This window comes from Tamandua tetradactyla, chromosome 4 (genome assembly GCF_023851605.1).
Source record: "Tamandua tetradactyla isolate mTamTet1 chromosome 4, mTamTet1.pri, whole genome shotgun sequence".
Classification (NCBI taxonomy): Eukaryota; Metazoa; Chordata; class Mammalia; order Pilosa; family Myrmecophagidae; genus Tamandua; species Tamandua tetradactyla.
Window position 1 is genome coordinate 183,702,157 of NC_135330.1, and position 21,193 is coordinate 183,723,349.

Here is a 21,193-nt window from a genome sequence, read left to right on the forward strand (position 1 = left end):
TTTGTACACATAAGACGATTGATAAAAAGTTTTATCCTCTTCCTGTGCTAAGAATTTTCCATAAAACCTCACAACAGCTCTGAGATATAGTGGTGTTCTGCAAGGCAGGAAGAACTGTTGCCTGGGAAAGTTAATTAATTCGTCCATTGTCATGTAGCTAAGCAGTGACAGAACCAGGATTTACCAGACTTAACTAGAAAATCTCGTATTCTTCCCACTTCAACAAACTGACTGTTCTGTAAAAAAGGGAATAATATCTACTTCATGAGGTTGGAAAGATTAAATGAGAATGAATGTGAAAAGTACACTGTTAACCATAAAGCAGCTTATAGTAATTTATGATTATTCAACTTTTCATAAACCTGTTAGGCTAGTACTCATGGTGCTACAGGTAATTTTACTCTAGGAGTCCAAAGTCTGGTATCTTTTTCCTATAAACACATCTTGAGACGTTCTTTAAACTATATTCTAATAGTCGAGCTTAGAGTCTTCATAATTTGGTACATGAATGAAATTTTATCTCCATTTTATAGAGCATCAGTTTTCATTTGGGCTATGAGTTCAAGTTAAACCACTGCCATTTTTTTCTTTTGTAACCTAGCCTTCTCCTGCTGCCAGTCCCCCAGTACTATTAATAGCCAGTCTACTTAAAACTGAGACAACTACCAGGCTATTTACAGTCTCTGGGAACTCAGATATGGGATTATATTGAGTACCTACTCTTTATGGAGTCAGGCCTTTAGTTCATCTGCCCACCTCCACGGAGCTTAGTGACCGGGTTCTTAGTTTCATCTGGCAGGGATCTGAAAGTAATTTGGCAGAGAACTAATAAGAGAGGAAAGGGAAATCAGAAAGGGGGTTCAGAAAGGGAGTTAAAAGAGATGTAAGACAATGAACAGTGGGTATAGGTAGGGTTAATTACAGTTAGACAATGAGATGTGGAGATTAATATAACATCATATTTATGGCTTTTGAGCTCCTGGTCTTTCAGTATTCTGATTACTAAATGATGTCTAGTAGTCGATGAAGAAGAGAGCTAAAATTAAGGATTTAAAATTATAAAAATTAAATTGGCCAATGTTTTCAAAGTTTTCCTTAGCAGGTTCTGCACAGACTCACTAGATAGTGTTTTATTTTTAAAGAAGATTAACATATGCTGGCAAGATCATTGCAGACAAATGGTAAGCTTATTAGCTTTTTAATATTGATTTTGTATATGTATAATCTCTCCTTGAATTTTAATCAATACTGCTTTTATTTCTGTTCTCATTTACAAACATCGTCTATTATCTTATTAAGCCTCCATCTAGTTTAACTAAACAAGAAATTTAAGGAACTAAAAGTATTTGCCCTCTTTTGATTAATCCAGCTTTTTTCTTTTTCTGTTTTTTTACTTAAAGTAATGCCTCAACTACCTTCCTCCACTCATCTAAGAAAGGTGTGAGCCAGATATTAAGCAGACACACGATCTATTTTGAGTCAGGGAGTTGACATATGGTAATACTCAAGCACAGCACAGTCTTTACCTAACAGTATTCTTGAATGAGTCTTTCTAAATTTTTTCTATATCTGGTTACTCCTGATAATCAAGCCTAAAATCCTGGATTTTTTTGTAACTAGATAACCGAAGCTTTAGATTTTGTTTGATGTTTTAATTTTAATTTGATTTTATGTATTTGAATTTTTAGGATGGTCTGGCTGTTAATTATTTGAGAGAAAAGATATTATTATTAGCTTTCTTATGTAGCCTAACTAGGCTGAATTATTATTATTAATTTTTTACATGTGAAGAAGGTTGGAGACAATGAATATGTCTCTGTTCTGAGTCAAACACTTGGTAGATGCCGGAAATAGGTACATGTATCCCTGTGATCCAGTAGTTGAATGTCTTGTTGCAAAGGTTTTAATTAATATGTATAATCACATTTACTCAGTAAGGTTATAGCAAGTTCAATAAGTATTGGTTACAGGGTGCTATGGTAGCATAGTAAAGGGAGCGACTAATTATTTTGCATCCTCCTCATTCTTTAATACAATAAAGACTAAACCTTTCAAAGTATGGTCTTATATATACAAGTGGTCAAAAGTCTCAAGACACAAGTATTATTAGATTCAAGATATTAGCATAGTTATAGTCAAAAAGTTCTAATTTTTTAAATATTTATGAATTATTTTCTTCTCTAATTAACAGATCATGATTAGAAGTATTTTCTTGTTTTTGGATCGCACTTACGTACTTCAAAATTCCATGCTTCCTTCTATATGGTGAGTCTAGTATAGCTGTCTGTGTTACTGCAACTAAAAGTATAAATCTAATCTGTGTCATCAGCTGGTTAATTTGATCAAATGTGTATAATTATTTGTCTTTTATTTTTCCTTGAATTTTATGTCAGCCAAAATCATTAATGAAGATGTTCTAAGATGGATCTCTTAGGCATTATGTGTCCATGTTTCCAATCAACCAATGAGGGAAAAGGGATGGAGTAGGGGACAGGCAGAGTACACAAGAAATAGCAAGTTCTGTTACTTTCCCCAGTTTAAATTGAGTTTTGCAGCTAAAGTTTCAAGGAAAGGGAATTCTGAGGAGTCCCAAACTTCAGAAATTGTCAGAACCCACATTTCTGCAACCAGAATCTAGACTTCAGAAAAATGTGCTAATGACACGTTGCTTATGTCTTTTGTTAGACACTAATTTGATTCTCTCTAACTGCTTGAGTTTGAACCTAAACAGTTCTTTTCAGTGTTCTGTTTGAAACTCTAAGAAAAACTGCCAGCTACTCATGAAGTCACAGACTCATGAGATCACAAAAGCCCTAAAACAACCTGCAGTCATTGATGCTTAGCCTCTATAAACATCACTGACCAGTGGTAGGCACAGGGGGCCTTGGTTCCTGGGTGCAGAAACAACTTTATTTGTGCCTCATCATTTGTCATCTCTTAAGGACTTTATAAATTCTAGTCCATAAGTCGTTTTTAGGACATTCTTCCCCGTATTACTGTGTCTCCCGCTATGCATTTTGGAATCTTTATTTACCTACTTCTTCAATTTCTTTGCTGGACCACCTTCATATCTTTGCTGTGACCAAGAGCTGACTCCCCTCAGGAGGCTCCACATCCTTGCCTTTCTTCCTACATATATGTGATTTAGGGTCTGCTCAGGCTTGGGAGACTTGATGTTCCCTTCCCCATCCATCTTCCCTCTGCTGCCTCCTAAAAGCCCTGTTTTACTTTAAACAAAATCTTATATCATTACTCTTCTTCTTTATTCTTGTACCCTTTTTAGGTAGAAGTTTATTCTCCTGTTTAAACATAAAAGTGATTGTGTTCTCTTAGATTTAGAACTTAAATCTAAGTTCTTTAAAAGTCATTGCTATTCGCTTCCTGATGCCTTCCCATGTTAAAAAAAGAAAAAAGTCATTGCTTTCTTTTTCCATTCAGTCCAACCCAATGAAATACAATTTCTTCTGCTTTTAGCACATAAAAACTGCTCTTCCCTAAGATATCAATAACCTCCTAGTTAGCAAACCTAATAGATTCTTTTTTTGTCCTTATTTTATATTAATTGCCATTTGTCTGGTTTTTGACACTACCCTTTTTGAAGCTCCTTCCCTAATACCATTTTCCCCTTTTGTTCCTTTTACTACTCTAACTGCTGCTTCTAACTCCTAGATATTTCATACTAGATAACCACAAATGTCTACAATAAGGCAGGCACTGTAAAGGAAAGATACATTCCCCTCAGTTCAGAAGAACAATTAAGAATGATACAAATAGTGATAATAGCAAATTGTATAGCATTTACTATCTGCAAGGCTATCAGTCTTTTAATAGCTACTAACTTATTGAATCCGTAGAGTAGCTCTAAAGGGAAGACCCTTATAGATGAAAAAACTGAGGCACAGAGAGGTTAAATAACTTGCTCTAGATTACTTATAAATGGCAGAGCTAACATTCTAATCCAAGCTATCTGAGTCTGAGCTCTTAATGTATAAACATTGTTTCCCACAGAAAATAAGTTATGCCACCTCTAGTCCAGTGCAATAGGCAGAAAAGATGGCAGTATAATAAGATTTATGAATCAGGTGTACATAATGCACTATGAAGAAGCCCTTAACTCATCTTTGGAACAAGGGTGAGAACTGGGAGAGGAAAAAGGGGAGAAGGTGAACATTAACTTAAGTTTTGAAGAATAAATAGGTGAGAGAGAAAGAGATAAGTGTAGAAAATGAAGCAGTACCTTCAAAGACAAAGCATTATCTGCTATGGAAAATGCCAGGACCACAGTATGACTACAGTATGCCCTGTTTGTAGGAGAGTCAAAAGAAATGAAGCTGATGAGATACCTTGAAAGGTTTTAAACTAAAAGTGCCATGATGAGCTATTTTAGCAAGATCATTCTTGTGGTGATATAGAGAGTAGATTAGAGTAGTGTAGGATTGCTGGCAGAGAGCCAAAATTGAAAAGTTATTGCAATTGTATAAGCAAAAATTGGAAGATTTTTCAGTAGGGATAAAGAAAAGAATATTTGAACAATAATTAGAAGTAAGGAATCTTGTTGTGTGATTCAATGTAAAATTTGAGGGAGTAGAAGCCTACATTCCTAGTATTTATATTTTTTTCATCACATAGTTGTATATTCATCATCATGATCCTGTCTTAGAACATTCAATTCAGAAAAAGAAAATAGAAAAAAAATCATACATGCCATACCCCTTACCCCTCCCTTTCATTGATCATTAACATTTCAATCTACTAAATTTATTTTAACATTTGTCCCCCCTATAATTTATTTTTAACTAGGATCTCTATTTGACACCTGGATGGATAGTGGTGGTATTAATAAATATAGAACCTATAGGAAAATGTGGGGTATATCTTGGGGATGAAGATAATAAATTGCATTTGAATTTGATGAATCTGAAATATTTCAGGTGGGAGCTCTGGCCTGAGGAGATAGAGACGGATGTAGACATCATTAGTGCTATGTTCCTGGGTATAGGAGTCACTTAGAAGAGTACACATGGCAGTTTTCAGCATACTGATACTGCCCCCAGGGGCATTAAAAAGTTAATAGGTGTGCTTTTTTATTTCTTTGCTTTGTATATATGTTATACTATACAATAAAAAAAAAAACTTAAAAAGAAGTTAATGGGTGTATATTGGGGTTGCCACAATTACTAAATGAAACAATTAGTATCTAGAATTTATGACCATTGATGCTAAATGTCCTATAATACACAGACTAAGCCTACATAATGAAGAATTGCCTTGTACCAAATACCATTAACATTGAAAACAACAATAAAGCATGAAAAAGAGATGGAGGCAGGATGAAATTCTGTGGGACACCAGTTTGTACAGGGCAGGCTAGGAAAGCCCATCAGAAATACTAAAAAGCAATCAGAAAAGTAGAAGGAAAAAACATAAAAAAACAAGAGTCATTAAGCAAACGGAAAATGTCAAGAAGAAGCAGTCATCTATATCAGATGAGACATTTCAGGTAAGGTACAGGTCCAAGAGGATCCTTTGGATTGTAGAACTAAGAGGTTGTTAAGGACCTTAATGAAAGAAATTTCAGTCAAGTAGTAGAAAAGAATGAGGGAGAACAGAGGTAGAAATTAGGAGTTAAGATAGGGTATTTATTCTTTATATTTGAATGAGAGGCTTACTCATGTTTATGTTCAAAGAAGGAAAAGTCTCTTGGAGCAGAGATCAAAGATAACCATGCAATAAGATAATTGGAGGGGTTTTTTTGATGAGTGAAAGAAAAGGAGGCATTCCAGATCACAAGTAGAGGAAGCGTCAGAGAAATTGCAGGAAGTTGAAGGAGTTTCTCTGTGATGCCTTCCCCTTTGTCTGAGTGAAGGAGGAAGTGGTAGGGGACGTGAGGAAAGAAGTAAAGATTGGAATGGACATGAGGAATGGGAAGGGGTGCTATCCAGACACCTGAGGATTACCCTGCAGCAGTGAGCTTAGCAGAGGTTAGAACCCAGACCACATGGTTGTGTGATGTTCCTTTAAAAGCATCCTGGCAGGGAAAACTCAACTTCCCCAAGTTGAATTCTTGATATTCTCACAAGCAATGTGGACAACCAAAACTATAGGCTGAGCACCCAGTCTTGGGGTTTGTGCATATGAAACTTAACCCCACAGGGGATAGGTCAAGCCTACTTAAAATTAGGCCTAAGAGTCACCCCCAAGAGAACCTCTTTTGTTGCTCAGATGTGGCCTCTCTCTCCAGCCAACACAGCAAGCAAACTCACCACCCTCCCCCTGTCTACGTGGGACATGACTCCCAGGGGTGTGGACCTTCCTGGCAACGTGGGACAGAAATCTCAGAATGAGCTAAGACCCAGCATCAAGGGATTGAGAAAACCTCGATCAAAAGGGGGAAGAGTGAAATGAGACCAAGTGTGAATGGCTGAGAAATTCCAAACAGAGTAGAGAGGTTATCCTGGAGGTTATTCTTACACATTAAGTAGATATCACCTTGTTATTCAAGATGTAATGGAGAGGCTGGAGGGAACTGCCTGAAAATGTAGAGCTGTGTTCCAGTAGCCATGTTTCTTGATGATGATTGTATAATTATATAGCTTTCACAGTGTGACTGTGTGATTGTGAAAACCTTGTGTCTGATGCTCCTTTTATCTACCTTGTTGACAGATGAGTAGAACATAAGGAATAAAAATAAATAATAGGGGGAACAAATGTTAAAATAAATTTAGTTTGAAATGCTAGTGATCAATGAAAGGGAGGGGTAAGGGGTATGGTATACAAAATTTTTTTTTTCTGTTTTTGTTTTATTTTTCTGTTGTCTTTTTATTTCTTTTTCTGAATTGATGCAAATGTTCTGGGAAATGATCATGATGATGAATATGCAACTATGTGATGATATTGTGAATTGCTGAGTATATGTGTTGGGAATGTTTGTGTTTCTTGTAATTTTTTTTAATTAATAAAAAATTTTTTTAAAAAGCATCCTGGATATAAAGGGAAAGCAGGTGATTGGGTTAACCCATGGTTAGCGCATTGCTCAGGTGAGGATAGGAGTTTAAGGCAGAAGGACAAGGGGGCAAGGGGAATTGGGAGTGTTGGTGTGAGAATGTGTGAAGTGATGAATCATGATCTAAACTGTATGGAGGAATGAAAGTGAAGCCAGGGAGACTGAGAGGTTGGGGAAAACAGCAGAAGTCAATGAACTGAGGCCCATGAGATAGAACAGTAACATTTACCAAACACTGATTACTTGCCTCCCAATGTTTTAAAGTGTTTTACAAGTATAAATTAATATGTTTAATCCCCACTTTACAGGTTTATATTAATATCCCCATTTTACAATTAAGAAATAGGAGACACAGAGAGGTTAAGTGCCATGCACAAAATCGTGCCACCAGCAAAAAAGAGAGCCAGGATTCAAAGCCAAGCTTGTCTGGCTCCAGAACCTGCACATTTTACCACTATATGTTATCTCTGTATAATGATTTACAGATTGTATTTGAGGTACATGAAAGATCATGACATGTGGCATGTTGAAGGAACATAAGGTTCATTGTCATTGCATAATATGGAAAATCTAGCTTTTTCAGAATGGGTTTCTTATTAAGTGTGATGCCCAAGAATCCTGTATACACCTAAATACCTTTCATCTACTGCTGCCTCCTCCCCAAACCACCCTGACTGTGAGATGCCAATTTAGTGTATTTAGTTGGGACCCCAGGCATCTGTGTTTTTTATACCCACCTTAATAAAGAGATTGGCAGTTAGAGGACCAGCAGAAGTCTTTAAGCAAAGTACAGGGTTACATTAGATTTTTGTGGACAGTAAGTCTGAGAACTGAATTATCTTCCTAAATTAAAAAAAGAAAAAGACATTATTTTTTTGGTAATAAGCTAAAGTAATATGAAGAACTCTTAGTTAGTCACCTTTCAAATTATACTTTCTAATGGAAAGAACCACATATAGGAGAGTAGCAAGTGATCTTTAAAAAGAAAAAGAAAAGTTACTGGATGAGAAAGCACCTATAGAAGAATAAGAAACTGGAAAGAAAAAACCAAAACAAAAACACTGAGAGGCTTGTAAAGGGTTGTAGAACAGGAGTAAGAAATAGTGATGTCTAAAAGTCTTTAGCATCTTTAGTCATTCATCAGGAAGAATGATTGAACCCTGGACTTAAAAACAAGCAGATTTTTACAATATAAATTTAATTTTCAGTGACATCCATGATCTAATAATGTCTCATTACTTCTACTTGTGACACTTTGTCCAACCTATTCCAGGAAAATTTTTATTTAAGGAAGAAAGTTTTATTTAAGGGGGGAAATATGAGGCATACTAGACTGTGCCCCTCCCCCCAAAAAATTAAAAATAAAAGGGAATTTCTTGACACATGGGTTTAGAAAATTAGCAAATTAATATATTTTGATGATATGAAATAATGTAGTTGGAGCTTCATCTAAAACTTCTAAAAAGTGAAACTAAAATATAGTTGTTTTTTATTGTTTATGCAGGGATACAGGATTAGAACTATTTAGAAACCATATTGTTAGTGATAAAATGGTTCAGAGTAAAACTATTGATGGAATTCTTCTGTTAATCGAACGAGAGAGAAATGGTGAAGCTGTGGACAGAAGCTTATTGCGAAGTCTGCTGAGTATGCTTTCTGATCTTCAGGTAAAATATCTTGTCATCCTGAATGGACCAGTAATTTTTTCCTATAAAGAAAAAGAAAAGTTGTTTGTTAGAAATGTGGGAGTTTTGTATTGTTTTTATTTTTTAATCTCTGAGGGGTTAACACTAAACCAGGAGCCACAAAAGAAAAGATTGATAAATACAATGACATGAAAATGCAAATTTCTTCATGGGAAAAATGTCATAAACAAAGGCATAATGTATATTACAAACTGAGAAAAAGTATTTGTAACATATAAAAGAAAAAGGGCCAAATTCTTTAGTATATAAAGACCCAACACTCCATAGGAACCTTCCAGAGGACCTTAACCAACAGTTTCACAAAAAAAGAAATACAAATGAATGGTGGGGCTGCCACATTGTTCAGCTGAATCTGCCTGTAGAGGTATTAGCAGTTGAATGTGTGTTTCTGGCAGCTTGTCAATACAGTTAACTACAGAGGCACTCCTTCAAGAAAATGGATACCTTAGCACCGCAAAAGGTAATGTTTCTTTATTGCAACTGGCAAATAACTCTGCTCATTTATTAGGTATATAAAGAGTCATTTGAGCTGAAATTTTTGGAAGAAACTAATTGCTTATATGCTGCAGAAGGCCAAAGATTAATGCAAGAAAGAGAGGTAAGATTATGAAATGTTTGAATTGCCCTATTTCATTTCCATAGATATGTATCTACATGTTAATTTCTAAATGTTTGTCTTTTCAAACACATATAAACATGCTATTGAAAATCATCTGAAGGCTACATCTCCTTGAGATCGCCAGTAAAGAGCTTCATCCTTTTTATAATAAGTTAATTTCTTTCCTTAAAGATAGAAACTATTTTATTGTCCCTGTCCACCTGTCCCAAATAAAAAGCCAGTAAGATAGCTTCTGAAATATATAAAGGAGTTCAAGAAGAAAATTAAAGATAAATTCTAAATATGTAAGTTAAATCCAGCACATTAGATATTTCATCTGTGAAATGCATTGAAAAAACTTAGGCAAAAATGCTATGTGAAACAATGCATCTAATAATAATAATGAAAAAAATTTTAATGCCAAGTTTTCTTCAGGAGGACTGGGCTCCTCCTAAAGGAAGCCCTGTGGATTTGTTGCCCAAATGTCACTTGTTACTGCACAGGATGGAACCAAACCTTAGTTCCTTAGTCCTAATTTTGGAAAGGAAGTTCTTTGTCAGATACTTGGCATGGCTTCGGCCATCCAGATTAAGACACATGAAGTCTGGTGTCATATAAAGTTTCCTATGTTGTCAGGTAACACCTTTGCCACTAGAAATGTGAAATGTATTTTAAGATCTTCTGAAGTCACATTGTATAGAGACTACAAATGAACAGCCCAGCTGCTGATTAGCTTTCCCTGCTGACCACATTTGTTTCATGGGAGAGGAATTGCCATTAAACTTCTATACAATCCAGCCCAGGTGCTGATTGCTCACCTTCTCCTGGAGCTTCATTGATGACAGTGGACTATTGTGCTATCACCCTACTTCATTATAAACAAAGCCCAATAATGAAATACTACCTTTGTATTATTTCTGGAGGTTAATTGTAATCTCTAAAATTAAATTTAAGGAAACTTTGTATTGTGTATTCCTCTTCCTATATTAATCTCTTAATTTGGCTTGAATGTGTATTCTGTTTCTTTTTTGTTTTGTTTTATAAGTAAAACCTAATATTCCAACTTTCTTTATTAACTTTAAGAATCTTTTTTTTAAATGACATGTTTAAATATTTTGTTTGGAAGGTTCCAGAATATCTCAACCATGTAAGTAAACGTTTAGAAGAAGAAGGAGACCGTGTAATCACATATTTAGACCACAGTACACAGTAAGTGCTGTTTATTTGGTTTTTGAAATTTCACCATAGGTAAAATCTTTTCCCAGTTGATTTTTTAAATAAATGATATCTGTCTTAGTAGGTTGATTCTGTACTAACAGTGTTTTTGCTCCTAACATATTTTACTTATATGGTTAGTCGTTCAGCAATTGTAAATTACACTTCTACTCTTACCAAGGACCATATCATGAAATACTGTCCAAAGAAAGTAATTCAGGATGAGACATTTAAGAATCTTTGGATTCTTAAACAAAAGGAGTTCCATTTATGTTAATGGGATATGATTGAATATTAGATGATTTTGAACTTTTCATTAAACATCTACTATAGCTATAATTTTTATTTATGGTACAAGAGAAGGGATATTTTAAAGAGAGATTTGAAAGATAGACTGTGCAGAACTTAACTCATTGGTTTGGCTGGGGAAGGAGGCAGAAAGGATGAAAGACAGGTTAGGATTTTGACAGTTTTAAAATACAGGAAGTAAACAAGACATGAGAAAAAGATGAATTCACTTTTAGATTTGTGAGTTTGATCATCCTATATGAAATCCAAGATTGCCAGATAAGTGATAGTTGAGCTGAAACCAGGACAAGATACTACTGGATTATATGGGTAATTCTTTAATTGGGGAATGGAAGAAGAGGGACCCACAAAAGAAACTTGGACTAAATAGTCAGAGAGATAAAAGAAGAAGTATAGGAGAGAATGGAACCATGAAAACCAAGGAAATGATATTTTAAGGAGAAAATGATATGCAATATCTGATATTGCCAGTAAGTCAGGTCAAATAAGGATAAAAGTCTGTTGATTTTTTTTTCACTATGGATAACCTTTATGTACACATTAGGGATAGAGAGAGAGAGAGAAAAAGGGGTCATTGGATTTTTTTCATGTGTTCACATAATCATTTATATATATGATGTGTTTTAAGTGCATCCCCCCATTACTTTGAATGAATGGATTTAGAAGTGTATGTAAAAATTTTTAAGCACAGGAATAACAAATTTGTTTACCTCTGAGGTTAACTATAGGTAGATAAAAGGATTGTGAGGAACACTGAGGTGATTTCTAGGACGTTGGGTGGTAAATGTTCATTTTTTTTAATTGATAAAATACAAACACAAACATTCTTAACATGAAAACATTTCATACTTGGTGTACAATCAATGGCTCACAATATCCTCACATAAATGTGTATTTATCACCATGATCATTTTTTTACAACATTTGCATCATGCCAGAAAAAGAAATAAAAAGAAAAAACTCATACATACCATGTCCCTTACCTCTCCCTGTCATTGACCACTAGTATTTCCATCTACCCAATATATTTTAACCTTTGTTCCCCCTATTATTTTTTTATCCATATTTTTTACTCATCTGTCCATACCCTAGATAAAGGAACCATCAGAGATCCCGGGTTTTCACAGTCACACAGTCACATTGTAAACATAGCTTGATACAATCATCTTCAAGAAACAGAACTACTGGAACACACCTGTACAGTTTCAGGTACTTCCCTTTAGCCACTCAAATACACCATGAAGTGAAAAGGGATATCTGTATAATGTATATGAATAACCTCTCAACCCTGTTTGAAATCTCTCAGCTACTGACAATTAATTTTTTCTCCTTTCTTCCCACTTTTGGTCAAGAAGGTTTTTCTCAGTCCCTTGATGCTGGTCCCAGCTCATCCCGGGATTTCTATCCCATGTTGCCAAGGAGATTTACACCTGTGAGAGTCATGTCCCATGTAGGAGGGGAAGTGCAGTGGGTTCACTTCCCGTGTTGGGGTACAGAGAGATGCCACATCTGAGGAAAATATTCATTTTCTAATTTCCTTTTATAATATATTTATATTCTTGTATATGCTTCAATTATCACATAATTAAACGTAATTTTAAAAGGAAGGATAAAGAAAACCAAAGTTAAATGATCTGTACAAATCTTAAGAGAAAGGCTAGGATTTGAATGCTGGACTTTTTTCAATTCCAAATCCCACGTCTCTTAATGTACCTTAAGTTAGATCACAAAAGATGGTAGTACAGTGATTTTTAATAACCACTAAAGACTGATAAAAATTGTGCTTGAGAGCAACAGTATATTACTACATATTTTATATATTGTGACTCCTCCCAGTTAATGAGCCAGTTTAGTCTTAGCATTGGAAATCACAGCAGCCAGTTAACTTAATGCAGATGTCATTTGACAAACCCTATTCCTAATGACAAATTCTCTGTTCACCAATCAATTTTCAAATCTTAAGTTTGGTCTTCTGAAGAGACCTATTCATCTCTTGCCTTAAAATCAACAAATACTGAAGGCAGGAATTCTTCTATTGCAAATCAGTTGTCACTGTAGTTCATATATAATTGAGAATTTGGATATAGACAATTAATTCTTCAGAATGCCATTGCTCCTGAACTTTGGGTACCTCTTAATAAAAGGAGTTTATATATTTTTTCTTTTGACTCACAGCTTGCCACATTACTGCAATTATGTTACACTCTCTATGAACTATTTAAATGAAAAAAATGTGATGGAATTTCTCACCTGGGGGAACTAAAGCTAGACCATGAACTGTCATGAATTCTATAATCCTATAAGCCCATGTAAAGTTGTTCAATATCATTAATTCATTAGGAAAATGCAAATCAGAACCACAATAGGATACCACATTGCACCCACTAGGATGATGACTGTAACCTAAATGACAACATTAAAAAGGCATTGGCAAGGATATACAGAAATGTAAACACTCCTACATAACTGGTAGGAATGTAAAATAGTATATCTACTTAGAAAAACAGTTTGCAGTTCCTCAAAATGAGTTACCATATGCCCTAACACTTCCATTCCTAGATATATACACAAGAGAATTGAAAACATATGTCCACATAAACACTTGATAATGAATGTTCATAGCAGCGTCATTCATAATAGCTAGAAAGTGGGGAACACGGCATCATAAATTGATAAATAAAAAACAAAAATGTGGTACGTCTATACAATGGACTACTATTCAGCAGTAAAAAAAGAATGATGTAAATTAAACATGATTGGTATAGATTTAGGATGTTAAATGTAAGCCCTAAGATAACCACAAAGAAAATATCTGAAAAATATACACAGAAGGAAGGAACTGAGAAGCAGCTCAAAATGGTTCATTACGAAATCTCAAGTAAATATGAAAGTAGGTAGTAATGAAATAATTGAAGGACAAAAAGGATGTAAGGCTTAAAAAGCCAAATAAAGTGGCAGAAAAAAGTCAGTAGTTAACTTTAAATATAATTGGATTAAGTTCTCTCATCAAAAATCAGAGATTGGCAGAATGAACATAAAAGCAGGACCCAACTGTGTGCTGTGTACAAGAGACTCACCATAAGTTCAAAGACACAAGTAGATTAAATGTAAAAGGGTGGGAAAAAATATTCCATCCAAATAGAAACCAAGAGAGCTGGTGTAGCTATACCAATACCAGGTAAAATAGACTTAAAGTCAAAAACTTTCACAAGGGGCAAAGTAGGAAACTATATTCTGATAAAGAGGGTAATTTTTAAAAGAAGGTACAGCAATTATGAATATATATGTACTTAATGGCAGAACCCCAAAATCTATGAAACAAATATTGACAGATTTGTAAAGAGAAATAGACGATTCTACATATAAATAGTAGGAGACATCAGTGTACTACTTTCAATAATGGATAGAACATGTAGACAGAGATCAGTATGGAAATAGAAAACTTCAGTGATATTATAGTCCAGTTAGCCTAATAAACATATATAGAACAATTTGCCCAACAGCAGCAGAATATGCATTCTTCTCTAGTGGATATGGGTCATTCTCCAAGATAAACCGTACCATACAGTAGGTTACAAAACAAGTCTCAATACACTTAAAAGTATTGAAATCATACAGTGTACTGGGAATAAAGCTAGAAATCAATAACAGGGAAAACTAGAAAACTTAACAAATGTGTGAAAATTAAACAACAATCATGAGGTGAACTTGAAAATTAGAAAGGAAATTAGGAAATATCTTGAGGCAAATAAAAACACAACATAACAAAACATGGATGCAGCAAAGGCAGTGCTGAGAAGGAATTTATAGCTATCAATGCCTACATTAAAAAAGAAGAAAGATTATAATCTTTATAAATCCCCCCTTTACTTGGGGGATCTAAAAAAGAAGAGCAAACCAGACCTTATTATAAAGTAAATACAAAGAAGGAAATAAAAATGAGAGTGAAGAAAATAAAATAAATAAAAAATGGTAGAGCATTCAAAAGGTGACTCTATGAAAAGATCAATAAAATCAACAAGCCTTTTTCTAGGCAAAGGGAAACAAGGCACAAATAATTAAAATCAGAAAAGGGGGCATGACCATCAGCTCCATAGAAATAAAAAAATTATGAGAATACTATGAATAATTATATGCCAACAAATTAGAAAATCTAGATGAAATGGGCAAATTTCTAGAAATGTGCAAATTAGCTACATTTCCTCAAGAAGAAATAAACAAGCTTAATAGACCAATAATAAGTAAAGAGATTGATTTGGTCATCAAAACCTCTCAGCAAAGAAAAACCCAGGACCAGATGGCTTCACTGTTGAATTTTACCAAATATTCCATGAAAAATTACTATTATCCCTGCTCATACGCTTCCAAAAAACTGAAGATAAGGGAACTCTTTCTGAGGGCAACATCACCCTATTATCAATACTAGATAAAAATATCACAAGAAAAGAAAATTACAGATCTATATCCAGCATTTTCTTTGTGTTTTTTGGTATTTAAAAAAAATTTTTTTTAAATGATCTAAACTTAGATCATGGTGATAGTTCCACAACTCTATGAATATACTAAAATCCTTGCATTATACATTCTAAATTGGTGGATTTTATTGTATTTAAATTATATCTCAACACTTTTTTTAAAAAAGGAACTGATTCTTACCCTTCTGTTCCAATTACCTCCAATAATTGTGTCCCTTTTGTAATACTTTCCTGTGCACTGCTTGTTCCATTCAAGTGGCTCATTTGTTCCTTTCCTGAAGGCAATTAGAAAAAGTCCTGGACCTAAATTTTGGTGTCAGCTTTGCTATTAATTGTCACACATTCAGGCTCTCAGAACATGTGTATTTAAATCTGTAGAATAGAGACCAAAATATCTGCCCTTTCTCCATTGTATTCCTGTGAAATTTAAATAAGGTGATATATTGAAAAGTTTTGTTATAATCCACAGAATTAAAACATGGGGAGAAAATGCTAAAATTAACCATCTTTTGAATAAGCAGATCTTCTGCTCTTCTGAAAAAAAATAGAATTGAATGAAACTGGAAACAAGGAAGAATAATTGTGCATGTACCCTATAAAATATCAGTCATGCTTGCTGGATTTCTCAGACCTCACAAAGGAGTTTCTGTGATAAGTAGAATTTTGAGAAAAAGGAATGGGAGAAAGCAGTCAGAAGGAATGGCAGAAAAGTGAAGACAGAAATACAGGAAAATGTGGGGCGATTTTCTGGAATCCACAGCAGGGAAAGTAGAAGAAGGGTAGGAAAGAATGTTGGGCCAAATCATGGAGGTCCACAAGTGCCAGTTTGAATGTGACTCAGTCTACCTGTGTTTTAAGAAACTGGTAATGGTACATAGAATAAATTAAAAAGTCATATTAAGGGCAGAGAGATTATAGCAGGTGATCAAGGTGACCAAGGTCTTCAGTGCTAAGGTAATGAAGAATGTTCATAAAAGAAATTTTCAAAGTCTTTTGAACCCCTAGATCATACAGGTACTACATTGTAGTAATAATTGTACCTTAGAGATTAACAATAATCAACACTAGAGTCAGGTTGAATTGCTCAGCATGCTTTTTAGGGTCTCTAGAGTCTGCTCTGAAGTTTATATCTGCAATTCACATAGCAATCAGCAAGTTGATAGTGGTGCCATTTTACAATACGCTTAACTTGTTAGCTGATATCCCTTTTCTCCTGGACTTGTTGACCAATTTATGTTATTCGATTTTCAAAGAGTAAATTGTTTCTAGAAGGAGCTTTCGAGTCATTATCAATAGTTATCCATTTGTATGAGGAATTACTTAACCCTTTGGTTTCTGGTTGACTGTATTATATCCATTTTAGACATTAAAACCTCCCATCGTTTACACCTAACCAAATTCTTTCCTTTAAATTTCATTATTCCTGAAGCTTATTCTTTTTGCCTGATGTAGGAAACCATTGATTGCCTGTGTGGAGAAACAGCTGTTAGGAGAACATTTAACAGCCATTCTGCAGAAAGGTAAATTTTCCTAGCTCTTATGTGAATTAAACTGAATGATAGTTTTTAATTTAGTAAGAAACTGAGTGAAATAAAGTAGATAGAAATGAAAGGATATTTATTTTAATAAGACAGTTACTAAAAATCTTTTCTAATGAAAATATTAGCCCTGGAAGAGGGAAAAACTTAAGAGTTTTTAATTTTTAAAAAAAATAGTGAAATGAGTCTGGTAGAACTACGGTTTACTGCTGAAGTCACAATAAATATTTTCTGGACCAAAGGTCCCAAGAGATCCTGTAGACTACAAACAGATTTTGAAATATAGGTGCCAAGTTAAAGAGCAGTATAACCACCCTTATAATGGAAGCAACTTTCCAGGTTTAATATGTTTAATTATACTTATTTTCCTTTATTGTGTCATTTTCGTGTAAATTTTGACAGTACAGGTAATGATCAAAGAGCTTTCACAAGTATAAACATACAATTATACAAAGCTATTGCATTTTCATGAGAATTTATTCTGTGATAAATGCTTAATGTTTTCTGAGTCTTCGTGTCAGATCACTTACCAGGTATGTGGTCTGTTTTCTATCCTGATTATCTTTGAAAAAACAAGCAAACAGGAAACAGAACATGTAATATATTGATAATTGTACAATTTTAATTTTCACTTTTTATTAATTGGGGGTGGTAGTAACACTTATAAAAGATCAGTTCAAATTTGTGCTTTGCACGAGAAAGACTTCTTCCTGTATCCTATACTTTTAAAGTTAGGAGTTTTATGTTCAACTGAACCTTCTATCCTTTTTTTTTTTTTTTTTTTTTATTAATTAAAAAAGAATTAACAAAACAATTAGAAATCATTCCAATCTACATGTACAATCAGTAATTCTTAATAACATCACATAGTTGCATATTCATCATTTCTTAGTACATTTGCATCGATTTAGAAAAAGAAATAAAAAGACAACAGAATAAGAATTAAAACAATAATAGAAAGAAAAAAAACAAAAACAAAAAACCTATACCTCACATGCAGCTTCATTCAGTGTTTTAACATAATTGTATCCTTTTTTATTTCTAGCCTTCAACGTGTTCTTAATTCTCTGAAAATTATAGTCATTGTTGTTACTTTTTATTGTTACTATTTATAACTTAAGTATTTAATGTTACTATATGGAAGTCATTTTAAATGTATTTGGAAACTATAAGATTTCTTTCAAGCTGTTGGAAAACTTAGTTTAATTTTGGAGGGTCCTAAATCATACCTAAATGTATCCTGGTTTGGATTTTACTTTGCTAAATAATATAATTATCTCTAATGAAGTATTTAAAATTAAAATCCCTATGTGTAACCAAAATAAAGACAATGGGAGAGAGACTTAACATGATTAATTGTGTATATATATGTAAATATTTTAAAATCTTAAAAACAATCTGGTGAAATCATTATCCCCACATGAAAAAATTGAGGCTCAAAAAAGCTTGATTATGTGTCCCAAATCACATAGCTTGTTAAGTGATAGAGTCACAATTCATATCAGAATATGTTTTTTTACTGTACCATACTGAAGTCTGCAGAACTAGTATATTTTCATATGTATGAAATCTTGATTAATTGTCCACCATTAAAATAGATGTGTTCAGGATTTGTAGCAGGTGGTTTTGTTGTTGTTTTTTTTTAAAAAAGTACTTTTATAAGAAAAACAGACTTCAGTGAATAGTAGAAGGTTACATAAATTTCTTTCATGTATACTTCAAGAAGCAAAATACTTTCAAGAAAAAAGTAATATGTTAAAGTTGACTTTAGATTGTATTAGAAGCATTAAAAAGTAAAAAAAAATTTTTAATTCTTAAATATAGTATTTAGGGTTTCAGTAAGATAAACTATGAAGTTATTTGTGTCAGTGTATCAAAATGTAATTTAGAAAAAATAACCAATATTTGAGCTCTTGTAAAGGATTCATAGTTATACCACCAGGCATTTATATCCATTTTAAAACTACTATAAATGTATAGGTGTTATTCCCATTTTATAGACTGAAAATCTGTGAAGTAACATAACTAGTGCACAGCTTTTCCACTCTAATTAAGCTGCCTCTCCATAGTTATAGTAAAGCAAATATGCAGAAGATATTCCATGAAAGCTGTCTTGATGGTGGTATGGTTTTAGAAATGGTGTTAAAAATTTAACCTGAAGAGTCACCCCTAGAGAACCTCTTTTGTTCCTCAGATGTGGCCTCTCTCTCTCTCAGCCAACATGGCAAGCAAACTCACCACCCTCCCCCTCTCTACATGGGACATGCTCCCAGAGGTGTAAACCTCCCTGGCAACGTGGGATAAAAATCTTAGAATGAGCTGGGACTCAGCATCAAGGGATTGAGAAAACCTTCTTGACCAAAAGGGGAAGAGAGAAATGAGACAAAATAAAGTGTCAGTGGCTGAGAGATTTCAAACAGAGTCGAGTGGTTATCCTGGAGGTTATTCTTATGCATTACATACAAAAGGTATTCCCTTTTGGTTTAAGGTGTATTAGAGAGACTAGAGGAAAGTACCTGAAACTGTAGAGCTGTGTTCCAGTAGCTATGTTTCTTGAAAATGATGGTATAATGATAACAGCTTTCACGAAGTGACTGTGTGATTGTGAAAACCTTGTGTCTGATGCTCCTTTTATCTATGGTATGGGCAGATGAGTAAAACATATGGATTAAAAATAAATAAATAATAGGGGGAACAAATATTGAATAGATTGAAATACTAGTGATCAATGAAAGGGTGTGAGGGGTATAGAAAAAATAGAGGGAACAAAGGTTAAAATATATATTGGGTAGATGAAAATACTAGCAGTCAATGAGAGGGAAGTGTAAAGGGTATGGTATGTATGAGTTTTTCTTTTAATTTCTTTTTCCGGAGTGATGCATATGTTCTAAGAAATGATCATGGTGATGAATATACAACTATGTGATGATATTGTGAGTCATTGGTTTTATACCAAGGATGGAATGTTCATATGTTAAGAATGTTTGTGTTTGTATGTTGGTATGTTTTGTCAATAAAAATATATTTTTAAAAAATTGTAAATACCTAAAGAGTAAAATTTTGAAAATGCTGAGTTGGATATGTCAATAGATTTGAAAGCTTATCCTTTGTCAACGACTTTTTTTAACTGATGAATTAAATCCTAAGTACTTAAACTAGGAATCACGAGCTTTTCAGGTCAAATCGTTGTATGAGCATTTTTCAGACCATTAGGTTTTTTTTTCTTAATGCAATTTTATTGATATATATTTACATGCCATATAATCATCCAAAGTGCACAGTCAGTGGTTCACAGTATCATATAGCCATACATTCATCACAATTGACTTTTCTTTTTTGTGAAAAATGACCTATATACATAAAAGCAATAAATTTCAAAGTATATCACAACAATTAGTTGTAGAAAACATTTCAGAGTTTGCTGCTCCAGAACACTGGAGGCTAAAAGAAATAAGGATATTCAGCGATCATGCTCATTGTTAAACCCTACCTTCTCTGTGTAACTACACCATCAACTTTGATCTTTCGCCCACTCTTTAGGGGTATTTGGGCTATGCCCATTCTGACTCTTTCTTGTTGAAAGGGGCTATCAGTAATATGGGATAGGGGAATGGGACTAGTTGATGTTCTGGAGAGGCTGGCCGTCTGGGTTTCAGGACTTATCTGGCTTAAGAACACATCTGGAGGTTGTAGGTTTCTGGAAAGTAATCCTAGTGCGTGGAACCTTTGTAGAATCTCAGGTAAAGCCCTAGATGTTCTTTATGGTTGTCAGGAATGGTTTTGGTTGGGGGTGGCAGACTATGATAGGTAGCAATGTCTAGCTGAAGCTAGCATAAGAGTAGCCTTCAGAGCCTCTTGACTCTATTTGAACTCTCTCAACCACTGGTTTCTACAGCATGCCAGGGCTAGGCTCGTCCCTGAGAGTCAGGCCATCAGTTTTTGCCTTAGTAAAATAAGAGGACTTTAAGTGACATGAAGATAAGTAATATATCTTCCAACATGCTCAGAAAAATGAGATTCACCTATATCTAACTCAGAAACTGAACTACATTAACCTGCGTGAAGTGTTTTATATATATATATAAATTCTCCCACATTTCTAAATTATATATTAACTTTTGGGGGGAACATAGTCTATTCTAATTTAGCTTTTACCAGTGTTAACTTACTGATGTAATATATTAACATTTTCTTTGTAATTTTAGGACTTGATCACTTACTTGATGAGAATAGAGTACCTGATCTCACACAGATGTACCAGTTGTTTAGTCGAGTAAAAGGTGGTCAGCAGATATTACTGCAGCACTGGAGTGAATACATCAAGGTATTTGAGATTTTTGTCTCAAATT

At 34.1% G+C, this 21,193-nt stretch overlaps 1 protein-coding gene and 1 long non-coding RNA gene across 7 annotated transcripts in view; one reads left to right on the plus strand and one right to left on the minus strand.

Moving 5' to 3' along the window:
* CUL4A (cullin 4A) overlaps nt 1-21,193 on the plus strand; it is a 67,995-nt gene that overhangs the window by 16,412 nt on the left and 30,390 nt on the right. For 5 of the 6 annotated variants that reach the window (XR_013174744.1, XM_077158731.1, XM_077158733.1 and 2 more), the window contains 7 exons: nt 1,112-1,181; nt 2,192-2,265; nt 8,508-8,670; nt 9,218-9,307; nt 10,434-10,516; nt 16,759-16,826; nt 21,050-21,168. Coding sequence is in view for 5 of the 6 variants with exons in the window: in XM_077158731.1 (XP_077014846.1) it covers nt 1,112-1,181; nt 2,192-2,265; nt 8,508-8,670; nt 9,218-9,307; nt 10,434-10,516; nt 16,759-16,826; nt 21,050-21,168 (667 nt within the window). In the remaining variant the exon portion in view is untranslated. Of the gene's footprint in view, nt 1-1,111; nt 1,182-2,191; nt 2,266-6,241; nt 6,449-8,507; nt 8,671-9,217; nt 9,308-10,433; nt 10,517-16,758; nt 16,827-21,049; nt 21,169-21,193 lie in introns of those variants that run through there. The other variant, XM_077158734.1, reaches the window with a different exon arrangement.
* LOC143681593 (uncharacterized) lies at nt 8,262-15,937 on the minus strand. Its single transcript, XR_013174745.1, has 3 exons — nt 15,899-15,937; nt 15,488-15,723; nt 8,262-8,711 (listed from the first exon to the last, which is right to left on the minus strand). It is a non-coding gene; the product is annotated as an uncharacterized LOC143681593 (long non-coding RNA).